Source organism: Hyposmocoma kahamanoa, unplaced genomic scaffold, assembly GCF_003589595.1.
Source record: "Hyposmocoma kahamanoa isolate Upper Pololo Valley unplaced genomic scaffold, ASM358959v1 92, whole genome shotgun sequence".
NCBI lineage: Eukaryota > Metazoa > Arthropoda > Insecta > Lepidoptera > Cosmopterigidae > Hyposmocoma > Hyposmocoma kahamanoa.
The window spans coordinates 12017798-12036796 of record NW_020654748.1 but is presented as its reverse complement, the minus strand read 5'-3'; the positions used below and the strand labels follow the sequence as shown (position 1 = coordinate 12036796).

Sequence of the window (18999 nt, the reverse complement as noted above, 5' to 3'; positions counted from 1 at the left end):
TGAAGTAGGTTCGTGGACTTTGGCCTGAACTCTCATCTGAATGGCACTTGGCAAATTCCGCGCGCTTGTTCTCAGCAAATTGTTAAATAAGTAGTATTTTTTCGTTTTCGTTTTTTCTTTTGTATTGTTCAAAAATTAGACGTAGTAACTATTTAATCTTAATATACTTCATTACTTGTTTGCAATTATAGCATGCGTTGTTTGCCAGTAATTAACCTGTTGCACTTAGCGTTAAGGAATGTTATGTACTTCCCTAGTTGTAGTTTTAGTGTAAGCAGTTGTTAGCGAATTGTAGTTACCGATTGCTTGTATCCACGAAACTTTTGCAGACTAGATAATATTGTACGAAAATTAGTAGTGACGCAGGTGCTACGCCACAAACGCGCCACTGCAGTGCTTCTACAAGCGTTTAATATACCTATAAGGCGCCCTCGATGTAGAAATATTTTGAAACCTCAATTGTTCCCTTAATCCTTTGATTAGTCCATTTTATTGGCTTACCCTTGTCAAAAGTAAACCTAAACAAATCCAAACGTATCTGAAAAGAAGGAAATCAAGTCGAATCACGTGGGAACTGCAAATAAGAGGGTTCGATACTAATTCTATTGTTCCGTTCTATTGAATTTTGCGGCTAGTTTCGAGGACGGTCCGGACGAAACCGCACCTGGTGCGGATAATTGCAATGACCCAAAGGTATAATAGGGAATACATACGTAGATTGTAGTTAGGTAATTAAGAGCTACTTTTAGACTTCAATGTCGAAGAAGGCTTAGCAATGTTCTAATTTATTAATGGTGTAAGACCAACGAGAGCTTGAAAGCAGAAAGAAAGAACGAAGATAGTATTCATTTGGTCTAATTTTCTTAAGACTAACATAAAGTAAATCTTAATACTAACCATTAAGATTCAAAACGGTTATCACTCAGCATTAATTGTCAGCTATGCATGCAAAACAGCCCAACGCTGATGTTCTGTAGTAACCGAGGAACGAAGAAGATGTCAACTATAACTAAAAACAAAATATACCTTAAATTTTAAACATTACGATAAAACGCTTAACAAAAATAAAATATACATAAAATTTAGTGTTATTACATACTTATTGTTGTGGTCCCACCTTTTTTCTACTAATTGACAGCAAACTAAATATATAGGTACATTTCATAGGTTTTTTGAAAGCTATTACGTTGCCAATAGCATCACTGAAATTTGTGTGTCAATCCTTAGATTACAGTTCACTTAACACGTTTCTTACCTTGTTTTATGTTACCGTGTAATGTAGATATTAATTAACTACTTTATGAAAACATAAAACAATCCTAATGCACATTTATTTCACGACAAAAAAAAGACGTAACCAGTGTTTATTTTTCTTCTTTGTAAGGCTCAACCGTAACATGTATTTATTTAGCCCTCTATATCTTCCTTTTTTCGTATAAAAAGGAAAAGATTTGAAATCAGCGAGTCCAGCATCCATTTTGAGGGGAAATACAATAAGAAAAGCAATCTCTTGGGGTGAAATAAAACAAACGTAACAAAGGTGAATAAATAGCTCACGTAGAATCAGAATGAATCCGATCCGTATCGGTCGGTTGGTATTTGTGTTAATTAGCTGACTAATCGCACCAATCAATCTTTAACTCCTTAATTTAACTTGGACTTTCATTTTATTATTTTACATTTCTAGTCTGATCGTTGTTACAGGCTAAGAGCGATTACACACGGCGATTTTTGGCAGTGTTACAAACGCGCTTTTGCAATTATATTTGAGAAACGCATGATTCCATCATAATGATAAATGCGTTCCTCAAATATAAATGATTCAACACAATGTTAAATCATTTATAAAAAAAACAAATGTAAATGGGACCACGCAGTCTCTTTCTAACAAAAAGTAATCATCAAAATCGGTTCACAAATTTAGCCGGAGTTATCCCGTAACATGCATACAAAAAAGAACTTACACTGGAATTAAGAACATATTCTTTTTTGTCTGTTTGCATTGCGATCTCATCGGGTATGCATCGCGATTGTGTCGCTGCTTAAGTCTTTTAAACTTTTACAAGTAGACGATTAGTGATTACATCGCGAATGAATCGCTGCAGACGCGCTGCTAAGTAGTTGCCCACGACTGTGCCACTTTGAGCGGTAGCTTAGAGCAGTGTGGCGAGCGGCAAGAACAAATGTATTAAAACGTGTGAAGCACGCCACGAGGCATCGCGCGCGATTTTCGCCGAGCGGTTTTTAACAGTGCAGTGGCGCGCGGGGAATGGCCCGGCTGAAACAAATGTAAGGGCGAACGAGGGAAATGACACGACCCAGAGGCCAGAGCGGTCTAGACAGCGCCGATGCATCGCGGTGGAGTGACACACTCACCGATATTGTGGAATAAAATATTTTAGACGACTTTGGAGCGGAAAATGAACACGAGGAGCGTTTATTTCTGAAATTTTAAATCAGCTACAGATGTCAAGATATCATCAGCATAAATTTAAACAAAACCGTTATTAAAAGATTGTGTGAAGAAATTAATGCTATCTTATATATATATCTTCAGTATTCTTCGTACAAGTTATGAAATCCGCCATATTTATACCGCTCTTTATTCATTTCGTGCACTGCTTCCCTCGTATTTAAATATGATGTTTCAAGTATGAATTTCTTTCGATACAAAGGAGCGCCACTTTAGACAACGCCATGTCAAAATACGTCCACTGCAATTGCCGCCGCTAACGCTATTGGGAGTACGCACCGTTTGCCGCCCCCGCCCCGCATGCCGCACCGCACCTCACTAACTAAGGGTCATATTCTAGAACTCTACTCAATGCTCAAGTCAGGATTTGAGTATGGTTTAAAGCACTCGAAATCATATTCAAGTCCCTGCTGTTAGGGTCGTATTTCTAGTGCTTGTGTTTCCAGTGCAATCCTGACTTGAGCATTGAGTAGAGTTCTAGAATACGACCCTAAAAGGTGACTTTTAGGGTCTATGCTGTAACAGTCGCCGTGTGTAACAAGGCGAGTTAAATAATATCTCAGCATAAATATTAGAAAATAATTGTTTTATTACCTTCACAACACGATTATTCATATCCTTATTTTTTGTGAGACTTTATATGGCATACATTGTGTAGGCACTGGTGGCTTTAGTCTTAATAGAGGTTACAAATAAAATGCTTTATCGAGTTCGACTATTATTTGATAATTGTTTGAAACTGAAAATTGTAATTTGTCGAAACGAGCCCGTCAAATCAATATCAATTATTTTGTTGATGCTTAAAATTGGACTAAATTAAACCTTAAAAACATTCATGATTTATTGATTAACACGATTTTAAAACTATTGGTTGGACGGTTCAATATAATTATGAATAGAATGGGATTCTAAATTACATATGCTATTGGTGTTGTGTTGCACCATAGTGCTTTCGAGTTTATTGCTAACACTAGTACAATATTCGTAGATTAAAACTTATTGGCACCTTTAGAATAATGATTATGAATGCTAAAATCGAAAACATAGAAAGATTTCGTCGACCCGACTTGAACCCTCGTTAATGCTGCACTGCTCTAACCATCTGCATATTCTTTCTGTGTTCGATTTTTGTAGTCATAATCATAACAAAACTCGCTAGTTTTGACTCCACTGAGTTATTTTACAAAAAAATCTCAATAAAAACTACAACAAATTAAATTTGAAATATTAGACAACCTCACGTGCCTTGTTTCCTAAAGTAAGTATTATTTTTTATAACATCAAGTGACGGGACGAACAAGTCGCGCGCGTGATGGTAACCTACACGCCTATCCGTAACAGTTACAGTGCTACTCAGAGCTTTAAATTGCAAAGATCTGAGAGGCACTACCACGGCGCCCGTCACCCTGAGACATAAGTTGACAAGTCCCATGTGCCTGTAATTTCACCAGCACCCTTACCCTTCAAAACCGAAACACAATAATGCTCACATTATTGCTTGGCGGCAGAAATATGTAAGGTAGCAGTACTTCCTTGGACTAACTCTTAACTAAAGCACTTATGTGTCGAAAGACGAAAACAACGACGGTACTGTAAACACCCAAATCCGAGACAACATAGAAAATTACTTTCAACATTGACCCGGCTGGGGTTCGAACCGGTACCTCAGAGATAACTACACGATGAAAACCGGTATGCAAGCAACTAGATCAAGGAGGTCGTCGTATGTAAATATGTTCTTGTCGTATCGATGGCATACTCTATAATGCTTGCCATCGTGGTGAAAGGATTTACCAATTGGCGCGGCGTAATGTACTCGCCGATTGTAGCCTAAGGCAGCGTTTCCTATTTGGTGGGTCGCGACCCGATACCGGGCCATCAAAATAAAATACCGGGTCACAACATTCCCGCCGTGTTGAAGTGGAACCAGACATCAGGATATAAAACTTTCGTCATTTTCCGCGAACTTGGATTCTTTAGTAAAAAATAAGCAGCAGCTCCATATTTCGCACTAAATAGGCTATATCGAAATAATATTAGTAAAACATTTTTACTAACAATAAATGTGTGTTATTTTACTTAATGTAACCAGCTTGGGTTTAAAAGTGTTGAGCGGGTCACAAAGTAGAAGTATAAAAATTACCGGGCCATGGCAGAACAATGTTTAGGAAACACTGGACCAGGGTGCGCCAGACGTACAGCGGCAAAGGGTTGGCACGTCATGCGGAGAAGCTCCTTTAGTGCACGCCAACACGTATATTAAAAATAATATAATATGTAATTTTAAATTTATTGATTATTAGGATGTTTTACTACTATGATATTCAATTATTTTATTGTGAAATTGGATTCAATTATATTATGACCGACTTATTAAACCCAAGTATGCACGCCCATGTATTATTATTGAAAAAGAAACATGTTGCATCTGGTTTAGTCTGTTGAAGTGCATGTGAGTTAATGTATAATATACTTTCAATATTTGTATACCTAATGTTTGCCGGACACAGTGAAACAAAACCTACTTATTTTGTACATGTCAGCTTCTATGTAACCTATTTTCACAAATATATGAATTATTATTGTATTATTATTATTATTACTAATTACAAAGATCGAACACTAAGAAATATTCCTTTGATCTGGCTGAATTCGAACCAGAGCCTTCAGAATACCGTATCTGATCTATCTATCCCAGCTGAGCAAACGTACGGAACGAACCAGGGGACCTTACGAATTTTTCTACGTGCTTGTTGCAGGTCTTTGTTTTTGGTTTTTATCAACTTTAAAATTATCTAAATAAAGTGGAATTGAGAAGAGCTGCGTCTTCTCGAGGTTAATGTGACCTATTGACACATTGACTCAATGGCCCATATTTATATTCATATAAATAATACTTTAGGGCTTACCGGAATGTTAAACTTGAAGAGAATATTTCACAAAGTATACATAAGGGAACACTTGATGCCTGATAGCTTTTTCGGAAAAGATTCTCTGAGAAAAAGGCTTAGACCAAAGTCTGCCACTTTAGCTAAATAAGTATTGGTTGGGAACTTAACATGTTTTCAAAGAGATTTTTTTATAAATCGGTCCGAACTTGAGGTTTTCTCATGATATTTTCCTGTGTGTAATATGTCATTCAAGCAAATGGTAAGGGATACTCGACATTTGAATAAAAATTGTGTTATTTTCAGGCTTCAACCACCAATAGCATCGACGGTCCGCGTGGTTTCCGTAGGAGGATCAAGCCCAGGCGCAGGAGCAAGGTTGCTGCAACTGGCACCTTCAGGCCAACATTTAGTGCTTGCTCCATCTGCTGGTGATCCTCAGTTGTGGCATGTCATGTCCAATTCAAAAGTACATACATTCAAAGGTTAGTAATGGTATCAAGTAATTACAGTGGTTTAACAAACACGTGTTCAAACGATAACGTACGTGCAATAAAAAACAACTCGTAGTTTTCTTTTTTACAACAATTTCATTGAAATTCTACCACCACCTGTAACGATAATTGCAAAAGTTCCAAGTTAAAGATAGTACATAATAAAAAAACAGCCTACACAATTAGTTTGCGTTTATTTCGGCACGAAAGGCCGGCGTTACCTTTGTTCTAGTTAGATATGTGTACAGAGCATTGTGTTAGGCTTATTGAACAACATGCTTCTAACTAATTACTCGTACATTCGCAAACGCGGCTGGCTAATTTGCGTAGCGTAGATTTATAAATGGTGTAGAACTTATATATTTTCCCATACAAAATGTTGATAAAAAATTGGAGATTTATTTGGGAATGTTTTTCGGAAATTTTAGTTATATTATACCAAATTTTTTTTTTAAATATGAGTACCTACTCTTACAGTCAAGAAATACTTACTGTCATTAGGAGGACAAGAAGATATGTGTAGATTTATACGCAATATCTCTATCCCGATAAAGACGATGTAACCTCTTTCCATGAGATTTTTTATGAAAGAAACAAGTGCGTATTTGACCTCCATGTCACCTGTTGGAAAGTGACGACATCAACGATGGAGTATTCACACGTAAATAATACAATAATACTTGTTCACTCTCTGCTTGACAAAGAAGAAGTTGTAGCGTTCAAGGAAAAAGTCTGCAGACAGGGAATTCCACTTCATAGCCGTTTCACATTTGAGTCTTTCATTGTAAAAATGGTAAGTCTATATTTAAAAGAAAACATATTTTCACCGAAATGGTATCATATTTCATCATATCTTTCATTATAAACAAATTATTATATCTTCGATTTGTATTAAACAATGAAAAATTAAAAACACTGAATGAACATTTGTATTTTTTCCTACTTACTCGTTAATTTGCAAGAAGATCGTTATTTCAAAATTTCATTATAAGGAGATAATCCACTTTTATGATGAACGACACATTTATGAAAGCGTTACACTTCGTGCGAATCCTTGGAATACCCATAACATAAGGGGTGGAACCCCAGCTTACGTCCGGTCCGCGGATGATGGAAAGGGGAAGATGGAATTAAATCATTAAATTCCATCGTATACTCTCCGTGATATATCCTGTATGAGATGAAATGATTAAAAACACTCGTAAATTTCGGTATTTCATATGTTTTAAATAATACTTAAACTTACAACCATTAAAAATCCTTAATGATTTCTGCCATAAAACTAGAATGCCAATGCAAAGAAATTTAAAAAAGAAATGAATTACATATTTGCACATTCGTTTGCTACGGTAAGTTAAAAAATATTTTGCAGTAGAACATTTTATAACAAATTGGTTGTCAGTTCGTTCTCACAATTTGCTCTTGATAGCGTGAGTTTGTAATTAATATTCAAGTAATGTATTTTTCGAGCTTTCAGTAACAGTGTTTTGTTGAAACTAGGAGATAAATTGTTCCATCAGACATCAATCACAGTTTCTCCCTGTTGTATATGTTTATAATTTAAAAATTTTTAGGCAAAGAACTTTTACTTTTTCAAGTTAAGGTTTGTCTCAAACTGGCGCAACGCAATGCACGCATTAAAACGAGCAATGCAATATAAATCTTCTACAAGATTAGGTTACATTTCTTTAAACATAAAATGAAAAAAAAGATTCAACAAGCGACACACTCTGCAGAGAAATATACATTTCCTTAAATGCAAAAAGAATTTAGCTGCGCATCGCAGCCTGTCGTGGGCAGCTTGCTGCCATGGGCCATGTAGTGAGTATCTTAGCTTCTTTGAAAGGTAGCGACTATTGACTGACCGACTTCCGGCTGCGTAGCGCGAACTTAAGACGTAGTAATATGATATATTTTTTAATAAAAAACGTCGACATAAGCTACCGATTAAAAGTTGAGCCTAGCGGCGCCACTCGACTTTCCTTTTTTTTTATGATCTAAGTAAGGGTGAGCGACACGCTTGTACACACGCCAACACATGAAGCTACACATTGACGTATCTTGTTCCGTTGCAATGGAGGTGATTTTCGGACAAAAATGTGTAGTCTGATGTGCCGTTGTCCGTACATACAGTTGCAGTGCCACTCAGTACTTTAAATCACTAAGATCTCAGGGACACTGCCACTGCGCCTATCACCTTGGGACATAAGTTGACAGCAAGTTCCATGTACCTGTTCAATTTCACCAACCGCACAATACACTTTGTATGCCACTACGGAAAAAAAACAAGACTATTGGTTTATGCATGAAATAAATGTTTTTGAGATAATAAAATATACGTATAATTAACAATTTCGGTTTTAATAATTTTTATTACAAATGAGAAAATATTTCGTTTAAAATTTTATTTCAATATTAGGTTATATTATAACTACTTCGTTGATTTTGAAGGCAGTTATTTAATGTGTACTCACATCCAATGGCAGTCGGTGCCAGACAAAATTTATACAATCTAATCAAGACAGACTAATAAATCGATAAGGAAACAGCAGTCGATGCCGGTAAAATGAAATAGCTTTAAATTTAAGTAATTAAAGTAATGGTCCAAAATTAAGTAATCTTTAAAACGTAAATGAGAAATACTAATAAGATAAAATCCTTTCACTATAATGCGTACCGACAAGATTACATTTGTAGGCGTTATAAAAAATTACAAGTATCGTAAATATCTATTCAATTCAATTTAAAATTAACCTTAAAATTACATTTGCACAAAAATGGTTATATCTGCATCGGCCATGTTTAGTCTCGTATTTTTACGTGATGTACAACTTTGGCAATCTGTTTTTACAGTTTTTGTCGGAATATATAGTATTGTATATATGTGTAAAATTTGCTTAGATAAATGTTCATAAAAAATACTTTCTTCTTTTTAAAAAATCATTTGATTGATAAAAAACGTTTAAACATTCTTTGTTTTTTATTAAACGCATAAACATGAAATAGACAATAGATAGGTACCTAGTTATACAAAGAGACTCCCTATTCAGACATAGGTTGACAAGTGCCATGTGCCTGTAATTTCACCAGCACCCTTTAAAACCGGAAAGCAGTAATGCTCACATAACGGTTTGACGGCACAAATAGGTAAGGTGGCAGTCTTCCCTGGACGAACTCTCTCTTCAAAAGGTACTCTACTGCTACTGACTTACTGTTTTGTTATTTAGCATTCGTATAAATTTATTCTTTATTTAGTACAAAATATGTTCTACAATAAACTGCATTTTGCAAAGAACGCGCGACGTCGATTGTTACATTTCCTTTTAATTTAATGGATAAAGAACGTAATCTTATCTTGTAGTAGATAAAGTTTATGTTCCTTTGCGCGTTCCCAAGGAGCACACTTTATAAGCCTTAAAACTGATATATATATAAACAGTCTTAATATGGTATAGATTTAGATAATAGTTCTCTATAAATGGTTTTACTAAAAAGAAATTGTTCTTATAGACTTATTTCACTCAAGTCAAAATTTTAACACCTTCTTATACCAAACAACTTAATTAAGTGTAATCTCTCTTAAGATTTACTCTTATAGTCCTTATTTTAAGTTCATCTATAGAACAACTGATTATTTTTAGTAAAATTGTTCTATACACATCCAGTAAAGTCTATTAATACTCTAAAAACTAGTGTTCTTAAGTTTATTCTAGATATATTTAATTTATAGACATTCTGTAGTGTTTGTACTTATTGACAAACACGTTATAGCGCGTGTTCAGTAGATTTCATTTTAAAAAATATTACAATTAGGGTTTTTACTCTATTGGACGTTGTAAGAGTTCATGCAAGATGGATAAAGTAAAAAATATTAAAAGACCTGGTGGAGGGGGTGAACCTTGGATATTAAGTCACATCATTCGATACAATCAGCGTTGCCCATGCCAATTGTTCAAAATCCCCAAAAATCACTGTTAAAATCCCCAAATTTGGGGAGAGCAAAGTTCATATTCCCCACAAATTCCCCACATCTCGAATTTTCATTATTTATTAGAAATACATCGCTTAAAAATATAATAAAGAATTAAGAAACTCAAAATGTAATAATCTATTACGTTTGCTGTGAATGTAAACAGAATGTAAAAAGTAGAACTAATTATAAAATTAGATGACCTTAAATCGTTTATTTATTTTAATATTAATAATAATAATAACGTACACACTCAACATAGTCCCGCACTAGGGAAACCCTGTGTCGCGGGTGCTATGGGCACACACGTAGACAACCGCAAATTACATCCAAACTCACGAGAGAAAAAAATGTAGGCCATACAAATATTTCTCCCGACCCGGGAATTGAACCTGGGACCTCTGCATAGCAGTCCGGCTTGATAACCGCTCGCCACGGAGGCACTTATGTTAATTATAATATTAATTAGATTCAACATTAATCTGTAATCAGTCTGAACAAAAAATCATTTTTCTTTGCGTTACAAAATTAAGTAAATGGATTATTTGTTGTGCATTTGGTGACACTATGTTAACGTTAGAAACAATCAATGACTTTCGACCTATATGTAATATTTAAAGTTGACGAGCGGTAAGTTGTGGTGTGGAAGTACCAACTGCTCGGCTTTGTTTATTAATAGCTGATTTCGTTTTGCTTTATACCGGAGACCGTCCTAAGCGGGAGAAAGAATCGCGAACTCAACACGCACCGACTGGTAATTTTACAATTCAGAACCAAGTGCTCTAATAATATTTCTATTTAAGCTGCTTGTTAATAATACGAGGGATATGCGATGGTGAATAACACATCGTTATAGTCTATCACATTGTTTCTAACAATAACGATCAAACTAGCGATGCATCAGCAATTGATAGAGTAAACAAAATGATAAAATGTTAGAATCACCACATTTTCCTCACAAAGCGCCAATCCCCACAAAATCCCCAATCAAGTTGAAACTTCCCACAATTTGGGGAATTCCCTACAAATTGGCAACCCTGGATACAATAGTCGTAATTCGCCTCAGGCCGGTCATGGCCGGCATTTGTTTGTTGACAAATAAATAAAGTAATTCCGTGTTGTGAAATGATAAAAACAATTGAAATGAGCGCGTAAACTACTGTACTTCAATGTTGTGTATGTGTATTGTGCCGTCTATCAATAGAATACAGTTAAATCATTGTGGGAAATGTGGTTGGCGTGAAAAAATAACCTCAATTTTGTTATGAAATTTTTATTTCTTCCATCATAACTTAGGTACGTCATTAAAATATTCCTTATATTTAAATGCCAGGAAATTTATCCACCTTTCTAGTCATATTATAACACATTCCATATAATTATACAGAATAACGTATTTTTGCGACAAATTAGATTTTTTCAATTGTTTTTTGCCCTAGTGTTTTGAAAAGTTTTTTATTGCATAATACGCTCACTATTTCTTATAAAGGTTCTTATAACTTTATAAAGGTTTTGTAATACTGTCAAAAGAAAAAATCGCTTAGAAACATCGCGTTTTGTAGACAATCATAAAACCTCATAGGAGGAATATTCTTCTACAAGATCAACAAGACTAAAGCAAGTAAAAACAATCTTTTCGTATTCTAAAGTTTTTCTACAGATAAAGCTATAGACAAAATGGTGTCTGACTATGTTTTGAAAAAAGCTTTAAATTCTCATCGCCATTTTTATTTTTAAAGAATGACTATGAAGTAGCCGAGAAAAATTTCTTTTCTTTTTAAAAAGTAAATTTAAGTTGAAATTAGCTTGAAGAAGCCTAGAACTTCTTGGAAATGGTTTGTTTTGTGAGTTATTTTATATATGTAAGCTTTCTATAAATATTTAAAACCGAAAATCGTTAACTGTATTTTTATTAAGTTTATATTTTATACATAAATATTTAAAATTTTGCGAGCGCATTACTTTTATGGCACGTTTTACATCACTTTTCACAATGTATTTAAAGTCGCACGTCAATTTGCGCTTTCTAACCGATTAAACATTGCGCGAAAAAGTCAGAAATATTATATCTAATTTCGCCATGTTGCAATTTTGAAACTTTATATTTTATTGTTGCCATTAAACTTGAAATCTATTAGTATTAAGAGATTTGCGTCCTATGTTTAAGTATTTTGGTGTTAAAATAGCATTACTAAGAAAACTATCATACACTATAAATTATGTAAAAACTGTCTACAATACTAAATAAAAACTTTCTACATTCTACAAATGGTCTTGTAGCATTCTAGTAGGGCTACTTGAGAAAAAGATAAGAATCACTCTTAACACTACTTACAGATAGTTTCTCAAAGCACTCTTGTGATCTACTTATAAAGTTGTACCCACTTTTACTTTAAATTATCTAAAAACCTTCTTCGGGATATCTTGAGGGAATTTGAACTCTTAAAATATTCAATCGAACTAAATTCTATTAGATATCTTATAGTATATATTTAGATATGGGTGTGCTGCTTGGGTTGTAACGAAGCGCAGTATCGCTGTGCTAATACGAAGCAACCCTAAGGCCATTATCTAACAAAGAGGATTGGAGATTAGCAATTTCAGCACACAATAAAATTTTCTGATTTTGATACCTCCACGGTACTAAAGTACTCGTGCCATTAAAATAGTGGATAAAAACTAACTTGAAATGACATAAGAATCATATAGGGTCAGGTGGGGCAAGAGGGGGAGGAGCGACTCGAAGCCTTAACTCATAATATAAAGAGTTTGGGACTATATATATATATTATTCCAGTAAAAAAAATTAACGAACAAATTAGCTTCAACTAACGGATGGAGATGTGAATACGATGTTTCATAGCCAAAAGACTGACAACCTAACCTCCGGTTAAAAAAACCGACCTCAAAAGTCATTCATCCCCTAGTTTGCCACCCTTAGAGGTGGAATATTTTCTTGAAATTTAAATGGGATCTGAGGTACTTTCTTTCCAACAAAAAAAGAATCATCAAAATTGGTTCACAAATGGCGGAGTTATCGCGTAACATACATACAAAAAAAACATACAGACGAATTGAGAATCTCCTCCCTTTTTGAAATCGGTTAAAACAAGCAGATTTGACAGTTGTAAAATATATAGAATACGAGGTGTCCGGGTGTGTAATGTAGGTATCATATAAATATTATTCACATAACGCTCAATAGGCAGAATTTTACTTCCTATAAACTCATTTAATATAGTAACAACTCATATAACGAACGTTTAATATAAACTTACATTCTATTATTTTATGTTTTATAACGATCATTTACACTATTAATTCATTATTAATAACGATCATAAGTTATAAACCACGGTTAACATAACGTCATTTTATCTAAATTTAATTTCATCTAGAAATAGGATTATTTCCGAAAAATTATGTCCCTAATATTAATATTATATTAATTATAATTTAGGCTGATAACATGTTAGGACACAAACAAAGTCGTTTCTGGCACTCGCCGGCCGCTGCCGCGTCACGCTCACTCGGCTCGTGCTGCTTTTTCATGTTCTAACCTAACCTACTGAATGGGAGCACCAACGAAGATTTGACCAATGTAAAATACGTTTGTTTTATTTAAACCACCAAGGAATCCAGAGTCTAACAATAATAATTTTGTCGAAATGAAAATTCGGCATTGTAAACTATATTAAGAAAAACAACTCTCACTCCGCTCCCCCGGCTTTTAAATTACACTCCTAGTATCGAAAAGACAGGTACCATGGCAAGTCGGGTGTAAACTTATTATTTATGAGATGTGAAACCACATAAAAATTATTTAAGTTGACAATATATGAAATTATTGTTACCTATGTAATAATAATAATAACGCACACATTCAACATAGTTCCACACTAGGGAAATCCTGTGTCGCGAGGGCCATGGACATACGCATAACAACCACAAACGACACCCAAACTCAAGAAAGAAATAAATGTAGGCCATACACATATTTTTCCCGGCTTGGGAGTCGAACCCAGGACCTTTGCGTGACAGTCCGCCATGGTAACCGTTCGGCCACGAGGAGGGAGGCAATATGAGCTCTACATACATTTTTTAAGTGTGATTATTATATCAAACAAGAATTATACGAAGTTTAATTCTAGGAACTGAAATTGGTTCAAATAAAATTTATACAAATGTACGATATTTGTTTTAAAATTTTCGCGATTGTTATACATAGGAAATGAAACTATTTTTCCGGATTTAAATCGCATATATTTGTTTTTTCAAACAAACCGACGTTTCGGGCCCTTTACAGGTCCCATGGTCACGGTTGACAGTCAACGGCGATTTATATCCGGAGAAATAGTTTCATTTCCTAGTTTATTTTAATTATTTTATTACATTCTCAAAAGCCTTTATCTGTTTTTCCTATAATCTCAAAACATATGACTTAAAATAAAGTATACTCCTCTTACCCCACCTGACTATAATAACCATTATAGGTATTCACTATCTCTCAGAGTTCAAAGGTTAGCTAAATGAAATCCCTTTATGGGATAAGCTCGCCATTGTACACCAGCTTTTAGCAGCAATAGAGCTCCTTGTGAAAGAGTTCGACCAGGGAAGTACTGCCATCTTACCTACTTCTGCCGCCAAGTAGTAATGTTAGCATTACTGCCTTCCGGTTTAGAAGGGTAAGCGTACTGGTGAAATTACACGCACATGAGATTTGTGAACTTAAGCCCCAGGGTGACGGGCGCAGTGGCAGTGCCCCTCAGATATTTGCGATTTGAAAGCTCTGAGTGGCACTGCAACTGTTATGGGCAGGCGTGTGTGTAGCTTACCATCAGGCGCACGACTTGTTCGTCCCGCTTGATATAATAATAAAAAAACATTTTTAAGTTATGTTATTGAAAATTTATGATATTTATGTTAAGTATGCGCAGTTAGTAATGAAGTTGTAGATACATAAAAAAGAACATGAATGAAAACTGTTTTTTGTACTGATTTTCTGGTTGTTTATTTTTCTCCGCAGCAACGCTTTCACGTATTATCCCGTATTCTAATTACCCATGTAAGAAGTTAAAACATTAGCGAAATTGTGTGTCAAGGGGGTTTGCAAATGTATCCATATATATACATATATGCCAATTTATTACGAGTCAGGCTGAGATCTAAAGCCTTTTGTTTTCATGCGTTTGTTCGTCGACGTAATTGTTCTAACGCTTTGACAGCTTGTTCCGTCAAGTCTTTGATAACCATTTTATTTGTAAGATATGGATGTTGTGAAATTGAAGGAAGAATGTACTGATGTATTTATAAAGTAACGTGTTTAGGTGTTGTCATTGCGTAAATCAATGTACATATTTATAAGAGTGTTAGACGATGGCAAGAAATCTGCGAATCGAGTAATATAGTAGATAACAGCGGAAACTGCGATGAAAGTAACTATAGCAAATTTTCATTTATTCGTATGCAGTAACAAAATGTTTCTCCGAATGCGAAGTACTTATCGTAATTAGAATACCGCAGGGTTATCGTAAACTTTTGTACAAAAACCTACAGCGACGTATACACAAAATGTCAATGATTCAACAGAAAGAAGAATGGATTTTCTCAACTTGCTTTGTTGTGTAACCCGAGACACATCTTTTCCCAGGTTTCTGTCCACAATCGCGTTTCGCTTTGAAACTCAATAAAACTGCGCAAAATAAGATATGACCCAGCGTCTTCACTGGCGCCGTCAAACTTGAAAAATGTCAGATATCTCTGCCACTACGCAAGGTCCAAGGTCCTGCTCACATAAGGGAACATAGTATGAACTATGAACCAATGCCTTGAACTTATTGCCCAGAAACCACTCAGGTGAACGGAATATAATAATAATAAATTTATTTCTCTCCACATATTCTGATTACAAATATATTTTGTTACAAAAACAGATCTTCATTACGAAAGTGACTAACTCAGGAGATTGAAATCTGAACTACATTAAGAGATATTTGTCTTTTTTTTATGATATCAAGCAACACGGGACGAACAAGTCGTGGGTACCTACACCTAGCGTTAAGCGACACGCCTGTCCATGACAATTGCAGTGCCACTGCTATTCACCCTGTCGCCTATCACCCTGAAACATAAGTTGAGAAGTCTCATGTGCCATTAATTTCACTAGCGCTCTACCCTTCAAAACCGGAACACAGTAATGCTTGGCAGCTGAAATAGGTAAAGTGGCAGTATTTCCCTGGACGAACTCTTTCACCAGGAGCTCTACTGCTAGTAAAATATGAACAATAGGTACAAAAGTTAGGAGTAAATAAAGTATAAAGTTATTATAACGCTTAAAATTCAAAATATAAGGAGACAAGAAATTGACGCAAATATCAGATAACGTGAGGAATGACCTCGCCTCGCCCCAGTCGTGTTTATTACCCCTAGTAAGACTTATTGTAGTCATCGATCAATACGTCATCCCGTATCGCTGCTCGATCGGCGACGCCAAACAAAACTTGCTCCATTTTTCATGGGAACATTTGGTCTTAAAACGTCACTCTATTTTACCCGACACACCTTACAAAACACTATTTTCGTATTGACATTTTTGGGATCTATTTTGCCGACAATTTCACTTATTTACACCAAAGCGCTTACTAAATTGAAAGCAAACTGAAAAATAAGTCAAAACCAAAGTATTTATTGCTTCCATGTGTTACATAGAGATTTTAAAATTTAAATAGTATCAGCGTGACCCTGTTAAATATAAGAAGAAAAAGAACGTAACATTTTTTAAGAGAACTCATATAAGTAATAAATTTTAAAAAAAATTGTGAATATAGAATTATTACGTTATCGCGAGTGTTACTACGCTACGCTACGCGTGAAGTTTTTGAAATTTGTGCTTGTCGCGATTTGTCGTACATTATTTATATAATATAAATCCGTTATTCTTATTATTGTTGACATTAAATTGACAACGATAACTAATTTTGTTTATTTTAACTGATTTGTTATAGTTCAACTGTTTTTCTTTCATTTACCATTTTCCTCTCTTACTATAGTAAGGTGAAAGTCGTGTATTTCGCTCGGCGGCAAAATTGTTTCGCGTCTCGTGCCTTGAAACCCTCGCTACGCTCAGAAAATTACTCCACTAGTTTGTTATAATAATTAATACAAAGAAATATTCCTTCAATGCCAGACAAGAGCCACCGCTCTACCAACTGAGCTACAAATCGTATCCATACCCCTTTTTATTTGTAAAAATGAGACAAAATACACCAGTGCATAAGTTGTCAAAGTTTACTCAGGTTCCCGAAAAGTTATCAATCTAGAAGAATAAAGACTAGACGCTCTATATAATTTCCAAAAAATTTAATGTGTTTAGGCCACAGTCCGCCACGCTGAGGACTTCACACGTTTCCAAATAGTTTTTTTTTTCATAACGCATACGTACATAGCCCCGCACTAGGGAGACCCTGTATCGCATGTGCCATGGACACATATATAGACAAACACAAAATACACGAAACTCGCGAGAGAAATAAATGTAGGCAATACAAATATTTCTCCCGGCCTGGGAACCGAACCCGGGACCGCGTGGCAGCCCGGCGGCATAGAAACCGTTACATTACAATGTTTTCCTTCATGGTTACCGAGAGATATCGCTACTAAACAATTACACACGTACGTAACTTAGAATTTAAAGTCATAGATAGGTACAGGCCGGAATTCGACCCGTCAACCATCAATTGAGAAGCAACCGTTCTTCCAGTAAGCTACCACCGCTTTTGATTAATTAATTACTTAAATATAATAATTATCATCGTCAAATTAGATTTTCTGACATAAGTAAAATTCTGTACAGTCGAGATGTGTACAGTCGGCTACTAAATTAAGTATCCACATTCTGTATTTAAAAAAATACTCTCTGGTTCGTTCTTTGATATGCACTCATATTATGAAATTAAAAATTATGAAATCTTTCGACCAGGCCATTCCGGAAGGATTCTATGCATGTGCGTAACGAGAGAGTCGCAATACCTCCTCACTGGCTCGGAAGATACAAGCGTCATCGTGTGGGATCTGCATTCTTTGGCCTGCAAAACCAAAATTCTGTAAGTAACATTCTTACACTACTTTCTACTTTTCATACTACTATTTCCCCGTATTTGGGTCATACACAAAAAGGGAAGAAAAAGTGTCCCGGCTACTTCAATTGAATTTAAATATATTGTCTTATTGTCGGTTTAAAAGACAGTTAAAAATACATAAAATTCCATGAATGAACTTTCTTTTCTTTTGTGTTAGCTGTCATATAAAATTAAATAGATTCCACTGTAAGTCAAAATATCTATATTTTTTGTTAAAGATTTACAACCATTACAATTGCCGTTCACAAATTTTCAAAACAAGGTCCCCTCCTGTAGATGTATAAAAAAGCTCCATTTTTAATCAATTTGAATGCATCGTAAACATTTAATTTTTTAAGTTGGCAGAATGGTGGTCTCTCATATTTTTTTTTTATTCGCTCTGGGCCTTTTGGAGGGAAAAGTGTCGTTTCTATTTTGACTTTCAATTATTTTGTGAAATCTAGTTTAAAGTGGAATAGCATAGTGCTATCGTGCCTTAATCGAAGATTAAAACGCGAAATTATACGAATCTCGAACTAAAATACCCGTATCGGCCCGTTCTAAGGAATTCCGAATCAATCCAGGCACGCCGCCTCAAATTGCCTATCCTCTTTGTGGTGGCCATATTTACAGAAATATAATTAAACGTTTATGTTTTCGGCTGAAGGTCTTTGTTTCCATGGCCAGCAATAATTTAAAAAAAAATTAAAAAATCATATTTTTTTCTTTCGAGAAATTGACAGCAAGCGCTTGAGTCGATAAAACGCATTTTTACGATAAACGCATTCAAATATACGAGTTTTTCGTCGAGATCAGTGATTTTTTTTCTGTGCAAAGTGTAAGTACCGTGTTTTTCTTTATAAATATCGAGACTTTGTATGTGTGTGGGACTATTGTTCAAATATCATTTACCCTAAATTCTAACCTCAAAAATTTGCATGCTATCTTCAATTTATAATCGGTACATCTCTCCTGTAAACATCTTCCCTGTTGACACATTGTCTACAGAAGAGATCTAAACCTACAGAAGTGACGTTGCATAGAATGTGCTGTGTCT

General features: G+C 35.0%; 1 protein-coding gene across 1 annotated transcript in view; it reads left to right on the top strand.

Annotated features, from left to right (window-relative positions):
* The window catches only part of LOC113236548, a 98609-nt gene that overhangs the window by 51239 nt on the left and 28371 nt on the right, over positions 1-18999 (top strand). The window contains exons 14-15 of the mRNA XM_026472677.1: positions 5668-5846; positions 17804-17927. Of these exons, the coding sequence (XP_026328462.1) occupies positions 5668-5846; positions 17804-17927 (303 nt within the window). The remainder of the gene's footprint in view (positions 1-5667; positions 5847-17803; positions 17928-18999) is intronic.